Consider the following 19,998-nt stretch of genomic DNA (forward strand, 5'->3'; position numbering starts at 1 on the left):
TAGAACTGCAGCCAGGAGCCACCCGGCGAGGAGAAATCCACCCCCATCCCACCGGGAGCTCTTTAGGGAGCGCTCCAAGTGTCCCTCTGAAGCTCATCCTGGAGAGCAGCAGCAACCAGGGATCCTGAGCCAGCTGCGCTGCCTTTGGCAGCACTTTGGCAAAGGGTCTGGAGCAAGGGCGAGGGAACAGTGACTCTAACTGCTGCAGGGCAGGGATGAGGGAAGGGCCATTGACCCAAGTGCTGAAATGCTCCAAAATCCAGAAGGATGCCGGAGAACTGGGAAGCAACAACTTCTCACAAGTGCTGAAGTGATGGAAGCCCTTGGAGTGAAGTTCCCTGAAGGAACTCGCAGGGGAAACGATGCTATAATAAGTAGGACCAGAAGGCAAAACTGTAGCACTGCTAGGAGATGGTCTATAAGCCCCACAGGCTATGGCTTAGGAAAAGATCAAGTATAAATATGACATATTCTATTTATTATATCTATTAAAATACATCGTATATCATACTATATAGGATAAATTGAATCTATGATAAATGAATAGGTATTATTTGATACATTTTGAGAAATTTCGAGAAATATTTTCATTTTATGTAGATTTGAAATATTCTTCCAACTTGGGAGAGTGAAGATGTACTGCTGTCCAAAGCCTTCTGCCCACACAGCAATCAGCCCACGGCTGTGTCCGTGCACACCCAGCCACCGTCCTTGCTCTTCTCAGCATCTCTGGGCTGCTGTTTGCACACAATTAGGGTGAATTCAACTCGACAGACCTACGAGTGGGGTGTCCAGCTTGTCACGAACGCTGATGTGGCAAGGCACAACACACAGCTCTCAAATCACTTACATTATCACACGTGCTTTCTTTCCTGCTGGGGACTGAGGAACTCTTAAAAGCACCAAAGATACAGAAAAGAGGTGCAAAGAATCGGCATCTTACTACTGCTGGTATCCTCAGGTAGGAAAACCTGTGGGGTTTTTTAAGGTGGCAACTTTCCAAAAACCAGGAAAGCTGCCTAGCATCAGTACCCCCATTGTAAATGGTTTTATTGACTTGGCGAAACTGGAACGTTACCTTTGGACTCCATCCTTGGTTAAAATCACCTGCCCTGACCTGCAGACTAAAGCACCACCCGCAGCAGAAGCTCCGTCAGTCACTTCTCTCAAAAAGACGTCTTAAATTTGCAAGAAGAAAGGAAAACACGTCAGAATCTATGGATTAATGACAAGACTCGGAGAAATAGTCCAAAGAAGAACTCGGAAGAACTACTGGGAGAAATCGTTCCAAAGCAAAGGGCCGCAGCTTCTCTGGGACGCTCCTGGTGCTCCAAGGCAGCTGGGCTGCCCTGGCTGCCCAGGACGCTGCGCACCACGGGCCCCGCAGAGCTGCGCAGCAGGGAGGCAGCTTCGGGCACCTCAGCCCCTGGGCAGGAGCGGCCTCCTTGCTCTGCACGGCTGCCTGTGGGCAAACGCAGCGTGCCGGCCTTCTGCTCTTGGCCCCAGCCCGGCCTGGCAGGGCTAATCCCATTCCCTGTCTGCACTGTGCTAAAGAGGGACTTGTTCCTTTCCAGCCCTCCAGGGCATTCATTTGCACCACAAAACACTGAAGGACTGAGGCCTCAACAACAGGCCCTGAGCCAAAGTTGCCCTCTAGATGACCCTTCTGACCAAATGTTCTACGGGTCTGCTCCTTAACCAGGCGTTACCATCAGTGGGATCTGTGCATCCCTTCATTGGTGGAACGTGTCTTTACCTTTCAGTATTTAGAATCCGGACAAGACCACGAGTGGCCCTGTTTGGGGTGTAGGATCCAAGACAACTCCCTCGGTTCCTCCTTCGGCCATGGCTGCGCTTTGGAAGGAAACAAAGAGTAGAATGAAATCAGATGTCCCTGCAATAGAAGTTCTGTCAGATTGGTTGTTCAGCACTAGCAAAGCCAGGCTACTGGTGCCTAGGCAACAAGATAATGCTTGAGCTCTGCAAAAAGCTGTAGCTATGCAGAAAGAAGTAGTTCCTTTGTAACAGGGTATGTGAAGGAAGCCCTTTCTAGAAATCAGCACATTTAGCAGAACAGGCTAACTGCAAAAGCTAACCACTGGCTAGCTGTTTGAGCCGGCAACCTTAGAGAGCATGTGCAGGAAGCAGGGATGAAAAGTTCAGGGAGACTTAGGAGCCTTCATCAGGAACGACCACCAGGAGGCTGACCACCACCTCGTGCAGAGACTGTGCATGTGCTGCAAGGGCTGACATAATCACGCGATTAGAAAACATGTTGCAACATGAAGGTTAGGAAAGTATAATGTGCATATTAAGGAAAAAAAGTATAAAATCTAGTAGTGTGCGAAGAATGGAGTGAGTTTGTGGTGGAGTTACTCCCCTCACTCCCCGTGTCCAATAAACAAATACCTGCTCTATAGGCCTTATACTACGGAGTACTGCTTTCTTGCCCAGTTTTTGGGCATCAGACTTTGAAAACTAGTGTTGATTTCAGACCAGAGGAAGAGAACAACTCCACCGTTCCTTTTTTCCCAGCTCTTTCAAATGGTGTTATGAAATTTTTGTCTCTTCCCTTATTCTTTCATGGTCAGACAAAGATTTACTAGAAAACCATCAATTTACCCAAGCAAGCACATTCCCTTTTCCACTGCTTAAGTCAGGACAGTTATTGCTCTCCACAGGGTTCATAACTAGAATCAGACTGGCCATGGGGCAGAAAGCTGGGCCTGTGTGAGAGCCCAGCAAGCACAGACCCCTGCTTTCCATGCTAAGATGGCTCATGCTCCTCCTTTCTCAAAGCATTTTCACCTCTTTCTCCTTGTCATAGTATATCCTATTGTTTGTCCAGCGCAAACACAGTTAAGATCTAAATCTCAGAATGAAACCATCAGCCTTGCATTCTAGTTTGCCTACAACAGACATATTTGATTGCAATTTCCATCATCTGCTGTGCTGTCTGCAAAAAATAAATTTACATTCTGTCATCAAAATAATGTTGTCCGATAAATTTGTCTAATTCTTAAACAATGCCATTGCTTTGACCTTAACAGGGGTAATTTTGTGTGTTGGCTTCACAGAAGCACACAGTCCTCAGCTGGTGCCAGGGAGTGCTGAGTGTGCCTCAGCACTCAGCACTCTGAATGTGTGGAGTTTGATTGCTGGAGTGCAGTGTTTTAGCAAACATCCCCGAGGCCCGTATCTGTTCCCATAAACAGCAGGAGCTCAGAGGAGATGGCTTGTGCTCCTTTTCACCTGCTGCTTATCTCCACACACCGAAATACCTGAGAATCGTGGCTGTATTCGTCGGCAGACAAGGAGCTGTGATTTGGCTGAGTCAGGAGTGACTGTAATACCATAAACAGAAGTGATGTTTCCAGGAAAGTAAGGTACCAATTTTTTGCTGAAGAGTAAGGGTCAAATTCTCCCAACACTAAAATGTCCTTCTTATTTATTCAGTGAAAATTGAATCTTGCTACCTAGAATGTATGGTTTTCTTTTACATTCCAAAAGAGTATGTCTAAACTGTCTTGTGTCAAAGGAGTGACATTATGGGAACAAGTTTCTCCACCTACTTTTTATTTGGTTTGGTGGGGGATTGGTGTTTGGGGGGGGTTGGGTTTTGTTAGTTTAGTTTAGTTCCGTTTAGTTTTGGGTTGGGGATTTTTGTGGAGTTTTTTTGGTTGGTTGGTTAGTTTGGTCTGGTTGGGTTTGCCTGTTGATGCTTTTAGCCTGAGACCTACAGCATACAGAAAGGTAAAATCCCTGGCAGGTGCATACCTGGAAAGCAGTTGGGTGCATAAGCAGGCAGACTTATATCCCTAGCTTTAATAGAGTAAACCCTACTTTGTCTCTTCATTTCTTCACTTGAGCCTTTTGCAAATATCTGCATTTTCTTTATCCTCAATGCTGACAACAGATGCTTTAATTTCTTTCTTTCCTTTTACTTTGGCTTAGGTCTCGAATGTCTTCAAGTTCTTCTGGTAAGAAGACATTCTTTACTGAAGGACGCAGCAAACATATGAGGTGAGGTTTGAGTCTATGAGATGTCCAGGTCCCCAGTACTTCCCTTGACATGAGCTGCAAGATGCAGGTGGCCGAGATGATACTCCTGGACAAGAAGAGGGAGATATTTCTTCCATTGCTTGGCAAGAAGCCTTTCCAGCAAGCAGAAGGATGCAGGAGGGCACCTGAACCCCAAGAGCCCTGCAGAATTTGTCTGCCTCTCTCAGCTTGTGTGTCACTGATAAACACACAGGCTCACAGCCACACATCTGGATGAGGAAGAGTCCATACCATTTAAAGTCCAACAGCTGTGTTCCAAAATCACTTCTGAGCTACCTTAGCCAGTGACTAAACTACCTGTGACAGCAGCCAGAACGAGATGCAATTATTACTGAAGACTCCCCTTAATCCCAGTTTTGTTCCTTTGCCACAGTCCTCACCAGAGTATTTCAGCATGACCTTTAGTCCTCCTGGAGCTACTCAGGTAACAAATGCCATTTCCCCTCGGCACACCCACAGCCAGCCTGAATGGGCACAGACAATGAGAATTTCTTCCTCCTGAGGTACCTGCGCTCTTAAACGTCCCCGGAGCGCTTCCACTAGCTCAGCTCACTTGAGGGAGGATAACCATCCTGGCAGACCTGAGCAGCATGTCCAGGAGACAGGGTTACCCAAACCAGGCCATCACAGCTTCAGGTTTGACAAGACTTGTGCACGCATCACACAAAACAGTTCATGCAGATATTCCGTGGAGGCTGCAGAATGTGCAGAGAGATTTTAGTCGGGGGGGAGCAGCACTAGAACAACCGGACATGCTGTTTGCAGACAAACAAACCCAAGTGAGCAAACACAAAGAGGCAGAAGCTGCTTGTGAAGTTCAGCAAGGAACCATTTCAGACCAAGTTCATCCCAAAACTAAGGTGCAGTTTCAGGGCAGTTACCATGAATTCTTGCTTTGTGGTTCTGGCTTTTTGTATAAAAGACTTTATGTTCTCTCTTCTTACCCTCTAAAGTCCAGGGACTAAGGTGGCCCCCTCAGTGTTGGTGAGCAGGTTTCAAAACCTGTGTTTTGAATTCACTGGACTCAAAAGCGTGGATGCTCTGTACCTGCTGTTGCAGTAAGATTCACTTTGCCTGATGGCATTCTACCTCCTATGCAAATATTGTTAGTTACGTAAAACTTGGGGTCTACGTGTTCGTATACTGCGTTAAAACCACATCTGTAAGGAGGAAGAAAGGCATGAAGATTCTCTTCCCCATTCTGTAGCCAAGGAACCCAAGAAATACATGCTAAATTCAATGACTTATTACTTGTTTCCCAGGAAGTTCTCACTTTTATCAGCAATGTAAGTCCAAATACAGACTCCAGGTAAATTGGTCAGAAAAATGTACATTTATTTCTTCAGCTTCTACTCTTCATGGTGCTGTGGTTAGACCAAGTAACCTACAACACTGGCAGGAACAGCCTTTGCCACAAGTACAGTATAGAAGTAAACAGCAAAGGATGGGTTCAGCACCAGCAGTTAGTTCCCAGAAGATCAGGAACGGCTTGGCTGCTGCATGCCCACCATGTCTGCATCACCTTAAGGGACATTGCTGTCGCAGGTGTTGGAGGAAAAACTGTCTGAGCATCTGAGACGGAAAGGTGAAGGCAGTGACACAGCTGTGTGCCAGGCAGAAAGTGAAAATTGTGTCTTCCTACGCTGCAAGGAGATCCTACATGCTAGCAGAAGAGCACAAAGGACAGTTTTCACCTGAAACACACACTAATGTATTGCAGATATACTGAAAATATTTATCATTTCTAACAGCTTCTCAAAAATAAGTCAGTTTAGACTGTTTGAACGTTGCCCCTGTTGCACGTAATAGCAGGAGACTAGTGAAAAAATAGATTTACATAAGGCATATTTCGCTTTCAGAACTGACTGCTCTTTAACTTGGAACTGGTAAGTAGTCACCAGTAGGAAAAACATTAAAACTGCATTTTCAAAGTGGTAAAAATTGTGATTCAAAAGCTACAGTGCCAGGTAGGGAAAAAGGAAAGATATGGAACAGCAATAATACTTTAAGTCATCAGGCCTGTACATTGAGTGATGTTCTCTACAAATTACTTCTAAAGGGGAAAGGATTAATTTTAAGAGAAAAATCTTAATCTAAAACCACATACCACAGATTCAAGGATTTTTCTTTCCTAAAAATTAACAACCTTTTCTGTTGTTAATTATTAAACCAATTTTTGGCCCAAACACTGAAATATAATATCCATTATTTGCCTTGTGGTGTTTGTAACTGACATTAAATTCTACCAGTAGGGAAGAAAATTGGGAATGAGTCATGCTGCCAGACACAAGATAAGCCCACTTCTTTTTAGTTTCAGTATCCTTAAAACACAGCTAAGGGTAACTTCTCATTCTTAGCCACAGAGTACTGTGGAAAAGTCAATGCAACCATAACCATACTACAGGGGTGACTAAACATTCCAATGGACAATCCGCTTTTCAGCCACCTGCTTCCTCATCTCTAGTAGGGCGCAGGTCCAGTGTCCGTGTGTTTCTCATAACTCACAGAGATTACAGAGGAGATCTTCAAATAGAGGCTTTTCTGGATGAAGCAGTGCATAGACAAATGAAACATGGGGAAAGATGTCCCTTCTTTTCTGAACTCCTGTCTTCTCCTTTTTGCCTGTTCATTAGAAATGTTGTTGCAATTCGGTCGCTGGGATAATTTTTACAGGAGTTGTTACACTGCGCTTAAAGAAAGACAAACCCCATCCCACCGAGGTGGATCATTCGTAATTCAGGTACTGTTTTAAGCTGTTGAAGATGAATTGGGAAGAGATTTTCTAGGTAGTGGGTTTCAATTTTTCTGAGAAAGCCAGCACACAGAGGAAGAGATGACAGGGCATCTCTAAACCACTCAGTGCAAAAGACTATTCCAGAATGTGCTGAGACCAACAATCCTTGGGTCACCCGTAGGCCAGGGACTGAAGTGACAGGGCAGGGCTCCTCACAAAGGGACCTGGAAGGAGGGCAAGAGAAGGCAGTGTTAGCTGGAACTCAAGACAAGCTGGATGTAAGGAGAACATCCCCCCTGCGTGTGGGATGAGCTTATGCCACAGCACCAAACATACTCACATGAGCCCGCAGGGTTAAATGATGTAGAGACATAAAAAAAAAAAAAGGGCATGAATTAAAGAGATGGAAGAATTAGGTCTATTTTCTCCTGCTACGAACAGAAGAATGTTTCCAGTTCCAGAGAGAATTTAAAATAACAAGTGACACTAAGCACAGAGGATTGGAAGATCACCTTGGTTAGTCTCCATTGAAAAGACTTGGCTGCAGGAGGGATTTTGCATTGGAACTCTCCCCAGACTGGGGAAACAAAAGAAGAGAAGAAATGATTCCTGAGGAAAGAAAAAGGCAAAATCTCTTGGAGAGACATCAGCGTGAGTTCATTACAACTCTAGGTCATTCATCCCTTGGGGACAGCAACATCCATCCACGGTGCAGGATTTAAGCTTTGATGGCAACGCTGACAAAATTGCTGCCCCTTCCTGTTGCTGCTTCTGACTTCAAAGAATGAGAAATGGGCCAAATGTGCCCAAGACAGGCAGAGACAGTGAGACAGAACCAGCCAGTTAGCTGGAAAAGAGGCAAAAAGCAAGTCCTCAAGTCTCTCCTTTTCATCATTTCCCCTGGTCTTGTTGGACCAGTCTGCTTTGAAGTAGGGAACTCTGTTAGCAACCCCAAGCAAAAGAGTGAAGCTACTCAGTCGAAGATCTTTTTCCTCCCTCCCTTCAGCCATGCAGAACACAGAGAGATGCGGCTGTCACTTGACACATAGGAACAGTTTCCCATGGGATTCCTCAGTTTGGAGCCTTTCTGAAATTTGCTGCGCTTGCCTTGGTGCTTTGGGGTCGTGCTGCGAAGCAAAGGCAGAAGGCCGATTCCAGGCAGAGAAAGCAAGGGTTTGCCCCGTGCCGGTCCGTGCCGTGCCCGGGCAGCGCCCCGGGAGCCGCCCCGCCCGCGCTGTGCCCGCAGCCCCGGCTTTGTGCCGCTCGTTCCCGCGCGGGGCCGAGCGCAGCGCCCCCCTCAGGCCGCGCGCCGCCGCTGCAGCTGCGGCCGTTGCGCTGCGGCCGTTGCGGCGCCAGTGGGCGACAGGCGCGATGGCCGAGCTGCCGCTGCCCGCCGGGCTCGATGCCAGCACCTTCCCCGCCAAGCTGTGGCGCCTGGCGAACAGCCCCCGCGTCCGCTCCGTGCGCTGGGACACCCAGGGCCGGGGGCTGCTCATCGACCGCGCCCTCTTTGAGCAGGAGCTGCTCAGCCCGCCCGGCGCCGACGGGGCGGGCAGAGAGAGAGGGGCGGCGGTCCCGGACTCCTTCAAAGCCACGCACTTCGGCAGCGTCGTGCGGCAGCTCAATCTGTACGGCTTCCAAAAAGTGCTGGGTTGCTTTGGCGCGGCTGTGCCGGGCGATGCTGGGCCCATCGTGCACTTCCAGAATCCCAACTTCCGCCGCGACCGCCCCGACCTCCTCCTGCGCATCAAGCGCCTGACCAGGGCCAACAGGCAGCGGCTGGCAGCCGGGCTGGAGGTGCGCGGCCGCCAGCGCAGCCGCTTCCAGCAGCTCAACACGGAGCGGCCGCTGCTGGACTTCCTCGCCGGGCACCCCCCCAGCGCCGGTGAGACGGGGTGGGAGCTGCGGGCGCGGGGGGTGGCGTGGGCTTTGGCCGCGGGCCCTGCCCGTGCTGGGGCCGCTCAGCGCGGCTGCCCCGGGCGGCACAGGGGCTGTCCTTGGGCAAAGCAGCTGTGCCGGCAGGGCCCGGCAGCGGTGCCGGCTGTGCCGCGCTGCCGGGGGCTGCGGGACGGTCCCGCCGGGGCTGCGCTCGCCACAGCCTGGCCCGTTCGGCCTGCAGCTGGCCCAGCCCTGAGCTGTGGCTGGCTCTGCTCCTTGCCCGGGCCTGGGGTTGCTTGGGGAGCTCTCCGTGGGGGTGTGGAAGCCGAGGGCTCGGTTGTGGTCCCGCCCAGCTGCAGGGAGCCTCCTGTCCCTTTGGAGCAGAGGGAAAGACCCGGCAGTTGGGTTTCTGGCAGTTGCCTCCTGCCAAGGAATTGCAGTGGGACGGTTTTCCCAGACGGTTGAACGAGTAGGGGAGAGCTAAGTAGCCAAGAAATTGGTTGTTGAATAGCCCGGGAACATGTTTGTTTTGTTTTGTTTTTTTTTTTCTTCTTTGTAATCCTGCTTGGGAGGATGGGAGCTTTTCTCTTCCCTGATAGAAGTACAGTTGCTGCCAGGGGAAGCATACCTGAGAACCAGTACTGACCTAGTCTTCCCTTTGCCTCCTTTCCTCTTCCCTGCCTCCTACACAGCTCCCTCATACCAGCACCTCGGTGCTGTCTCACCCGAGGGTTTAGAGCTGCCTCCCAGACCTCCCAAGGCAAGCCCAGGGGCTCAGGAGTCTGACACTTCTCCACCACCTCCCAAGAGAATGTTTACCACCTCTGGACTTCCTGGGGTCTCATCAGAGGAACCAGGCACATGGAAGTTTCCACTCAAGCGTGAGCTCATCATTCCACTGGTTCGCATGGACCTTAAACGCCACCCTGAGCTCATGGTTCCACTGGTTCCTGTAGACCGTCAGAGAACTTCCGTGGCCCTTCCACAGAAGCGCAGCTGCACATCTTCAGAGCAGCACACCCCAGCCTACAGCCCATCAGGTAGGGAGAGAGTTTGTACCCTTGCTTTTCAAACAGGTCCTGGAAAGTGACCGTTTGAAGTCTTTTTGCACAGTGCTCTGTCATGGGTAGATCTCAAGTGAGAATCAGGTAGAAAGTGTCAAGTGTACGGGGAAGCAGGACCATGAAAACAAAACCAATCTCTGTCTGCTTTTGCTGTCCTTCCTCCAGATTTGGAGGGTGTTCTGGCCGTTTTCCAGGCAGCCTCTCTGTAGGGATGAAAGGGAGAGGCAAAAAACATTGGTCCACAAGCGGTCAGTGTCAGGTGCACCCCCATCTTCCTTGGAATGAAGCCCAACTAGGATGCTGACAGGATATTGCAGAGTTTGCAGATTGTCTCTCCTGCAAAGAAGGCTATTAAATTTCAAGGAGCTCTGTGTGTCCCCAGAACTGCTGCAGCTGCAGAATACGGCCTCACCCACAAGGTTGCTTTTTACAATACAGTCACAGTTGAATTTTAGCATGTGTGTCTGCAGATCTGGGCTCTTCCTGGGTGCATCCACTTTCTGTGGTCTGTTGGGATGAGAAACTCAGAAGCAGCCACATCCAGAAGCTGCTGGGGAGATAGAAAAGGCTGAGATTACAAAGTCTTTGTGTGTAGATCAGTTTTACAATCCATCCTTTAATGTACATACCTATCATCAATTAGAAGAAACACTGTTTGAGAGGAAGAAATCAGTCTTCCAATCCCCTGGGAAGTTGGAATACATTTCTGGCATTGAGTTTGCTGTGTGCTTCCTGTGATGTTTGCTGCAAGGCAGCAATAGAGCTCTGTGTCCCAAAGCCACATTCTGGAGCCTGACCAATGTGTTTGGATTCCTGCAGCCACACCGGGCAGCTCAGCCCCCAGTGCTCCACCTGGCAGTGCTGGTTGGGCAGCATGGACGGCCTCCAGCTGGGCTTGGAATAGTCCTGGGCAAGAGGAATTGCCACCCCTGGATCTCGACCTTGTTCTTGAGACACTGGAGGAGATGCTGTCACCATCCCTGCCTGAAAGGTCTCCCTGTGCTCAGGTAACTCCATTGGGTGGGAATGAAAGGGGCTGGGCTGAGAGCTGTGAATGTTGTTGCATGGCTGAGAAGCAAAGGCTTCTTGGATTAAGCTTTGAATGGACAAGGAAGGATTTGCTTGGTCAAGCAAGCTTCCAAAAGAAGAGGGATGAGAAAGTTTCCCTCCCCCCTTAGTGAGGATGAGAGGCGTGAGCCTGTGTTGGCCAGGTTTGGGTGCTCCTTTTGCTGGGAAGAATCCCTGGTGCAGGGGCCTTTGTGGTGATGCTCTTTAGGTTCTAAGAGGCTCTGTGTGATGGGAAAGAAGAGAAGAGTGTGGGGAGAATTGCCACGGAAGGCAAAGTGTCCCCTGCAGGGAGGGGCATGCAAGAGGTGCCTCTGTTAGAGCAGCAGACGTGGGCTCTGCCTGTTTTGGGTGGGAAGGCCAAGGCAAAGCAAGGGCTGGGCTGCAGCTGCAGCTGCTGCTGCTGCTGTGTGAGCCGTGCCGAGCGTGCAGGCGCTGCCAGAGCCGTGCTTGGGGATGGGCTGGAGCTGCAGCTTTCTGGTCCTCTCAGTAGCCTGGTGCCTCCATTCCAGTTTCTATCTGGCAAATCCTCAGCTGGGCAAACTTGCCAGTCTTGCTCTCCGTGTTCCAGAGCTCAGGCACCTTCCTCTTGGGCATCTCTGTGGGAAGAGATGTGTGCTCCCATGCAGTCCCTGCAAAGCTGCAGCTGGATGAGACTGTTCTGCTGTTGTGCTCAGGGCTGTGGAGGGAGGGGCACATCCCTGTGCCAGGAGCTGGCAGGACTCCTTCCTTAGTGCCCACTGCATGTGTTCAGTGTCAACTTTGTCAGCTCTGGCAGCTTTTGGACTGTGTTTGAGAAGTCAATCTTCTCCACTGTTGAAGGCCTTTGGGGCCCAGACTTTGTTAGGAACAAGGGATGAAAGTGTGTGAGCAGTGGAGCTTTTAGGGGGCAGAAGTGTTGGTTTTGAGGCCCCATGACTTGTGTGATTGGTGAGCAGGACAATGATGATGCTGGACATGAAAGGGTTAAGGACTCCTTGAAGCCCAGGGGCTTCTTCTGTGTGGAAGAGCAGTTCAGTCAGGGACCATGAGTCCTTGTGTTTGCCAGATTCCCTCTTTGACTGAGGAATCCCCTTCCTCTTAACCCTTGCCTCTTCCCAGCCTTGCCTGGAGCGTTCAGTTCCTGTGTTGGCACTGGCCTTTTTGCGTATTATTAGACAACTTTGCCAAAGAATTTCTCTGTTTTGTTTAATATGCAGACCCACTGCCTGCTGCAGATACATTAGCCAGGAAGGGCAGAGTCAAGGTGGCGAGTGGGATTTTTTGGGATCCCAATATCTCATTGCCAAGTGTGATGAGCTTTCGTCTTCTGTAAACTCAGACACAGCAGTTTTCAAGAGCATTTTCTTCTTCAAGAGAAGAAAATGTGGCAGGCTCTGATCTACTGTGTCCCTGCAGAAAACAGTAAGTGATCTTTGGGTTTCTTTCTTTCTGGTTTTCTTTTCAGGTCAATCTTAGTGTTGCCCCTGAGTCTTCAGGAGGGGAGGCCGGGAACAGGGCTGCAGCAGAGGGAGCTTTGCCTGGCGCCATGAGCTGCAGAAAGAGTTCCCTGGAGCCCGAGGAGCCTGGTAAGGAGAGAGCCCACACTGCTTTAGAGAGCTCTGAGGCGGCTGCTCTGAGCCTGCCTCTGGCAGGAAGGGAGATGAGAAGAGTTGAGTTCTTGTCTGCAGGGTTGGTGCTCCCTGGTGCCTTTCATTCAAATCCTGCCCTCCACGCTTCTCCAGAGGCACTGACACCGAGTGCTGTGCTGTGGCCAGAGAGCCGTGAATAACCCTGACCCTGTGGGAGTTGTGTCACCAACCCGGGTGTCCCAATTTTGAGCTGAAGTCCGTGGATGAGTTTGCTGCAAGGTGACAGTGCTCTGGAGGCAACACTGAGTGACTCTTGAAGCAAGAGAGCAAAACCCCAGCAAAAAGTCAATGTAGAAGTCTGAGCTTTTTGTCTCAGCACATTAAATCAATGTAGGACCAATCTGCTGGTAGCCCTAGTGAGCCACGTTAAAAATACAAGCAGCAGAAGGTCAGAGGCCAAACAAATCATAAACCACAAGGATTTATGATTTGGAAAGGAAAAACTTAACTTACCCGAAAGTAGCGAGAACTAACAGGAGAGAGAGAGCACCTTGGATCTGCATTCTTGAGCAAGGCTGGTGCAGCCTGCAGGCCTCATGGGGAGATCTTTCCCTCCCAGCTCTTCCTGCCAGAGCTGATGGTCGAGTTGAAGCCGCTGTTGCTCACTGCAGAGGGCAGTTTGTAGGTCCCAGGTAATGGAGCTGGTTCATAACCCAGCTCACAGCCCCCTTCAGCTTCAGCCGTTTCAGTGAGGACTGAGGTGTCTCTGTCAGCACAGAGGAGGAACAAGGCTGGGCTTCTGTGTGGGAGCTGGGACTGTCTGTGCTTCAGGCTCTCGTTGGTGCCATTTGCACTGGGGGTGCTGAGACTTTATTGGGAGACTTCAAACCTTTGGAGGTTTTGAAAACTTGGAATGCTCCCTGTTCTTTAAAGAGCAGCCTTCAAACTCCCAAGTGAGAGTCTGCCTTTCAGGTCACCTTTTACGGTCTTTGATAGAAAGGCAATTACTTCCAAAAGGAGAGATGCCTGAAGGCCTATATTGACTCAGTGTTCCTTTTGCTTCCCAGATATCCATCTGATCTACCTCTCCAGGAGGGCTGCCCTGCGTGGGAGGAAGGGACCGAGGGAGAGCCTGTGACCATCGGGCAGGTGGAATCCCTCTGTTTGTAGATAGATTTATAGATGTCTATAGTTACATTTATATATCCATATAATTATTTATCGTATTTATACTCTACTTATTAGTTACATATAGTATTTATAGATTTATACAGTTGTGTTTATAGGTGCGTGTATTTATAGATCTGTGTAGTTAAATTTATATAGTTATAGATATGATGTAATTATATTTATACATAGGCAGTTAGAGTTACAGATTTGCAGTTACATTTATATATGTGTAGAGAAAAATTTATATATATATAAGTTGTATTTATAAATGTACAGAGTTATAGAGTTAGAGGTATTTGGATGTTTAGATACATAGATTGATGTTTATATAGGCCTAGGCTGCATTCTAAGCTCTTTCTGCCCTCAGCCACCTTTTTAATCTCTTGCTTTTGCCCCTGTGCCCCCTCTGTCCCCTCTTCCTGTGCTGGCTCCGAGCTGGCGGCCGGGCCGGGCGGAGCTGCAGCAGCTGCAGCCCCGGTGTCCCTGGAGCGGTGGGAGCTGCCGGTGGCCGCAGGCACTGTGCCCTGAGGAGCTGCTGGAGGACGGTGAGCCAGAGGGGGCTGAGGGCGCTGAGGAGGCAGTGACACTGAAAGGACGGTGACCTTGAGGTGCTGGTGGGACTGGGGGCTTTGGGGGAGCAGAGGGCGAAGTGGCACTGAGGTAACAGGGAAGTGGCACAGGCTGAGGGGGGTGGCAGGTCTAAGGGGACGGGATGGATCTGACGGGACTGAGGGGCGTGAGAGGACTGTGGGGGTCTGAAGAAACTGAAGGCAGCTGTGCGTTTGCCAAGGGCATGGCAGGGCTGAGGGGATGGAGGGGGCCAGCAGGGAGCACGGAGGGGTCTGGGCCTGCAGCTCTGCCAGCCCTTGGAACCAATTCCAGAGCCTCCACTTTTGCAACAGCTGCCTTGAAGACCTTGAGAAGAGCCGGAGAGTGACGAGAACCAGCAGGGAGAAGCGGAAGGCCACAGCAAGAGCAGCGAATATGGACCTGCTGCTGCCGCCCGAGACCCTGGGTGAGGCCCCAGGGCCGCTGAGGCAGGGTGGGCGTGAGGGTGGCGTGGGCTTTGGCCGCGGGCACTGGCCGGCTGGGCAGGAGCGGGCCCTGCCCGTGCTGGGGCCGCTCAGCGCGGCTGCCCCGGGCGGCACAGGGGCTGTCCTTGGGCAAGGCAGCTGTGCCGGCAGGGCCCGGCAGCGGTGCCGGCTGTGCCGCGCTGCCGGGGGCTGCGGGACGGTCCCGCCGGGGCTGCGCTCGCCACAGCCTGGCCCGCTGGGCCTGCTTTTTCTTTCTAACCCTCCTGGGGAGGCTCTGAGATTTCTCTTCTCTGATGGAAGTGCAGCTGCTGCCAAGGGAAACGTCCCGATCCTGACTCGGTGTTCCCTTTGCTTGCCAGGTGTCCCATCTGCTGTCCCCGTCCAGGAGAGCTGCTCTGCACGGGAGGAAGAGACCGAGGGAGAGGCTTTGATGATGGGGCGGCTGGAATCCCTCTTCTTGTATCTCTGTTTAAAGATGTATGGACTTGCTCATAAGATAGTGACCATTACATGGACATTTATATGTAGGTTGCTATTTGTATAGGTATATTTGTATATGTATGTTGTTATATTTATGGATGTATGCTATGTATATATATACATATATGTTTGTAATTATATGTATGTGTCTATATCTATCTAAGAATATATGTATGTTGTTATATCTGTGTTAAGTTCTGTTTCCTTTGTATACTGTTTTCTAGGTATCTATTTCTATTGATGTAGGTATAGGTATATGGCTACTTAAATAGGTATAGTAGTATTTGGTTAGGTATATATGTCTATTTTTATATTTTTCTATGTATATTGATCTATTTCTAGGTGTAACTATATTTACATATGGGTTGAGATGTACAGCTATATATTTGTATTGATTTAGTTGTATGGATATGTAGATTGGTATGGTTGCCTATAGATAGGTTTGTTGTATGTATCTATTTATAGATATACTATGTAATATCTAATATTTAATCTATATTTGTATATTGTGGTGGTTATAAATGTCCTTTTTCTATTTAAATATGTGTTTATTGAATTATTAAATATTGAATTTTCTATTTAAATATGTGTTTATTGAATTATTAAATATGCTGTTTATTGAGTTACTGGCATAGGGCTAATTAGAGAGGGATATTGATATTTTTCTACTGATATATGGGCTGTACGCTTGTAGTAGTATGCAATAAATTCAGTTGTTAACCTTCAGTTGATCTTTGTGTATAGTGAGTTCTTGTAGAGGTTGGCAATAAATTAATTCTTGTTAACGGAAGTTGGTATTTGTATATTTTTACCTTGCATTGTTGTAGAAATCTAATAAATAACTTTTTTTAACTTAAAGTTAGATCTGTAGAGTTCTATATTGTCAGCGCGGGTGTAGCAATCTGCAATAAATGACATTTGTCAAGTGAGATGAGTGTTCTGTGATTTGTGCTCTCCAAAGCAATGGGCAGATGTAGACGTGAGGACGCTGGAGGCTTTTGGCCGTGAAAATCCCCAGCCGTGCCCAGCAGATGCCCCAGCTGCAGCCAGGCTGGCCAAGGGAACGGCACATTTGGGATGGCAGCAGAGCCACACGTTGGCTCCAGACTCGCTGCAGAGGCCTGCTGAGAAAACGGGACTCCCCTGAGCGTAGAACTGCAGCCAGGAGCCACCCGGCGAGGAGAAATCGTGCACAATGAGCACAAGAAAGAAAATGTGGCCAAACAGATGGGATGATACTGTGGGAGCCCGATTAGATGTCCTAAATCACCGCTGTCTAGGCATGTATTCAGCAACAAGAATGTGTATCAAATTCCTTCCATGAAAGAGAGGATTGCACTTTCCCCTTCATTTACCTTGCTGTGGAAGTGGAAGATGTCCTCGTTACTGAGAATTTTTGCCCTTCAGCACCTCCCTCATTCACATTAATTAAAAGATTACGTCCTACAACCTGTCACCATAAATGAAAACAGCCCTGGCCTCGTGACAGTGTTTGCAAAGTCTTCCCTCCTCCTGCCCCTTCCTGTCCAAACTGTACCTGAGGTGAGTGAGAGCTCCAGGAATTCAGGAGGGTGCAGTACCACCACAGGTGGGAAGGTTTTGCAAAGCTTCCGAAGTATCAGGAAACTCTGGCTTCTTCCCCTGGAGTATTTTTCTGCTCATGAAGGATCTGGGAGGACGCTGTGCCTCCAGCTCACTCAAGTAAAGTTTGTTTTCTTCATGGCTTGAGTAGAGGAAAATGAAAATTGTAATTTTTAAAGTGAAATTTGGGGTTTGGTGCAGCTGAGTTTGCTTCACGATTTGCTGTGGAAAGTAGAGTAAAAGCTTTAAATTCCCAACAGAAGCTGACTCCCGGCCCCCACAGAGACTTGAATGAGGCTCAGGTGTGCTTGCTGCACACCGGTCCAAGGGAAAAGTTGGAAAAAAATCCCCTTTTATTGCAGATTGAGCCTCTGTGTACTGTTGTCTGAAGGGCTGTCTGTGGCAAAACATGGTAATCCAGCCAGCAACTGTGGATATGGGAGCTCTAACAGCAAGCTGCTTCTCCAGAGCGAGGGACAGGGCCAGCCCCAAAGGCTGAAAGGTGTTCTGGGTACTGGCAGAGGTACTGGAAGGCCAGGCTGTCCTTGTGCAGGGATGGCCTTCAAAGGGGCCTTCACACCTTGTGCTGCTGGCAAAGGGCAGCTGGTGGCCTTCCACAGAACGCTGCTTTTGTCCGGTTCTTGGAAATGTTCCAGCCAGCATCAATTCCTGCTGCTCACACCAGCCCCTTTCCAAGCAGGAGGAACTTTGTGTAGGCAGCCTGACAGCGTAGTGGCAGAAGAAAATACTCAGCTGACTGTTATCAGCTCTCTGTCAGAAGCTGCATCCGCAGTCCCTTATCTCTTCCAGTTGTCTCAGACGTGGAGGAAGCAGCGGTAAATCACTGATCCTGGAAAGGAAAGCGGAAGGAGCAAAGGCAGTAGCTGCTCCCTGGCGTCTTGGGAGCAGTGAGAGCCATCCAAACTAGGACCATTGCTGGGTTGTGGAGATGAGAGTGACCAAGCCAGCAATCCTCTGCATGCGACTGGAGCCATCTGTGAATAGGAGCATGGAAATCTGACCTTGTAAAACAGAGAAGGTGTCCTTGGGTATTTGCCCAAGCTTGGATGTGGTCTGAGCCACCTGGGCTAGTGGAATGTGTCCCTGCCCATGGCACAGGGGCTGGATCTAGAGTGTCTTTAAGGTCCCTTCCAACTGAAGCCCTTCTCTGAGTCTGTGAATTATAAACCCATCATGACAAAGAGAACACAACAAATCTGCGTTCCCTGCTACGTTATTGGAGCTTGCTGTAGTCACTTGTGTCACCTGGAGACTGGTTTGTATTTGGAGAGATTTTCATGGTCCTGCAGTATCTAGGTGTGACTTTCCCCGGTTCCGAGCGACAACAGATGCCAGAACAGGCTATTTGCAAGCACAGAATTGGTTAAGCTGCCTGTGAACCTGATGGGAGAAGTGTGTTGGTGTTATTGCAGTGTTTACCCCGTACAGGTGATAGCTGGTTTTCATTCTGAACGTGCAATGTTCATGCACAATGCTCATGTATGCATAAATACTGGCTTTAAGTCCGAATTCCCTCTTCACACAAGGACGTGCAATCCATCAGAAATATTTAACAAGGAGCCATATTAGCTTTGGGCTTGATGCTATGGCTTGTTCAAAGTGTGTGACGAGTAATGGTAGCCCTAAGAAACACCACTCTTGTTAATTTGGGTTTATCCTTTATCAACCCTCTTGCACAGAAATCGCTTACTTACAGCAGAGACTAAATGAAATTCCTTAATACAGATGAGAATTGTGCAATCCAGGCAGATTAAAGGGGGAGTGTTCTGTTGCTGTGAAAAGGCAATCTAGATAACCTGTTTGCTGTACGTCCTGGAGAAGGCTTTGCAGTTAAGAATGAAAAGGAAAAACCCGTTTCTCTTTCTTAAGACGTATCTTGAAAGAGCTTTTTGTATTACCAGAAGCAGCTACACTGATATTGACCTGCACAGTTATAAACGCACAACAACCGCTTACGTAATTTAACCTGGCCATGATTTTTAGCTGCAATTCCAAAATCTCAGAAAATATGTTTCTATACTTTAAACAATGAAGGAGAGAGGAAATACCAACATTTCTCATTAGCCTTTTGGCTTGGAAAGACCATTTTATTTATGCTCCCTTAGCCTAAACTCGGCTGTGCAAACCTTAGGTCTATGTTGGGCCTTATGTACTTCTTTAGCATCAGCTTAGGTGCAAACCCGGTATAAAACCCTCCAGGCATCACACTGATTTAGAGTGACAGAACTTCACCCTTCCAGCACAGAATTTCCTTTACTTTACTTGCTCCTGCAAGTCATTGCCACAGTGGAAGTGGAATCAGTGCCTCGCTCTCTGGATGTGGTAGGATTTTACACCTGTCCTGACAGACAACAGGGACGCAAATTTGTTCTTAGCATACCATTACATCTAAATCTTTGGTTTGAGAGCAAAAGGAAAGTGTTCATTTAAGAAGTAATTTTTGCCTGGATTTTTTGACATGAGGACAACCTGGGGTCTGCTGGCAAGAGCAACACTGTCCCTGTGGGTATGAACCTCCCTGAAGGATGAAGAGACTGTTGCCACAGAGGTCACATCTGCAGGATGAAAACCCACCGTGCCATTAATTTGATGCAAACTAAGCCCAAGTGGCCCAGCTCTTCATCCTCAGCACGGACTTGCCATTGCAGAGATGTTATTAGCAGACTCAGCTCTTGTTTACAAGTGGTGTTAAATTGTCAGACAAATCAGCCAGCCCTCCCTCTCTTGTCCTTCTTGGCCTCCGGCTGCCGAGCTGCTGCTGAGAAAGGGAGAGGCAGAGTCCTTCCAGGTAAACAGAGATTTCCAATAGGTACGGACTTTCTCCTTTCTTTTGTTTTCCAGTGACAATAGAGGGGTTTGTCTTCAATCTCTGTGTCAGCAGGGAAGTTGTGCTTGCCCATCATGCCTAGGATCTGAACAACTGGGATTTTTATTGGTGTAAAACCCAGAGTGACCTGACCTTCTTCAGGAATCTGGAGAGAAGAGTCAAAAGGGATTCCTGGAATGGTGTCATAAGCAGACAGTGGTATTAAACATATTTCGATAAAAAGGCATAAAAGCTCATAAAGCGTATAGAACTGATGTAAAGCTAATCAAAAAGAAGTATTTTCTTGTAATAAACAGTGAGGATTGCAGATCACAGGAAAAGAGGTTTCTGGTGGGAGGAGCACAGGTTTTAAATGTAGGACCAGCTCTTGAGGTTTGATTTGTTTCCTCTTTCAGACTACAAAGAAGTCTTGGTGTTCCTGAGTAGAATCTGGTGCCAGAAGTTTGAGAATAGGGTGTGATGCGATCACCAGAGTATTTTATCTGTATCTAGGAAGAAGGCCTGCAGAGCT

General features: G+C 48.6%; 1 protein-coding gene across 1 annotated transcript; it reads left to right on the plus strand.

The window, feature by feature from the left end:
* The first annotated feature begins 7,921 nt into the window (after positions 1–7,921).
* Positions 7,922–14,008, plus strand: LOC125319682 (heat shock factor protein 5-like). The gene is made up of 5 exons (XM_048291127.1): positions 7,922–8,681; positions 9,367–9,714; positions 10,558–10,745; positions 12,251–12,371; positions 13,442–14,008. The coding sequence occupies exons 1-5, from the start codon at positions 8,168–8,170 to the stop codon at positions 13,510–13,512; spliced, it is 1,242 nt and encodes a 413-aa protein (XP_048147084.1). The 5' UTR covers positions 7,922–8,167; the 3' UTR covers positions 13,513–14,008.
* The last annotated feature ends 5,990 nt before the right edge of the window (positions 14,009–19,998 follow it).

Source organism: Corvus hawaiiensis, chromosome Z, assembly GCF_020740725.1.
Source record: "Corvus hawaiiensis isolate bCorHaw1 chromosome Z, bCorHaw1.pri.cur, whole genome shotgun sequence".
In the NCBI taxonomy this organism is placed as follows: Eukaryota; Metazoa; Chordata; class Aves; order Passeriformes; family Corvidae; genus Corvus; species Corvus hawaiiensis.

Excerpts from the sequence above, each read along its gene's own strand:
- LOC125319682 (XM_048291127.1), top strand. The coding sequence starts at position 8,168 with ATGGCCGAGCTGCCGCTGCCCGCCGGGCTCGATGCCAGCACCTTCCCC. Across the intron at positions 10,746-12,250 it reads AAAGGTCTCCCTGTGCTCAG|GTCAATCTTAGTGTTGCCCC; the intron begins GTAACTCCATTG and ends TTTTCTTTTCAG. Across the intron at positions 12,372-13,441 it reads CCTGGAGCCCGAGGAGCCTG|ATATCCATCTGATCTACCTC; the intron begins GTAAGGAGAGAG and ends TTTGCTTCCCAG.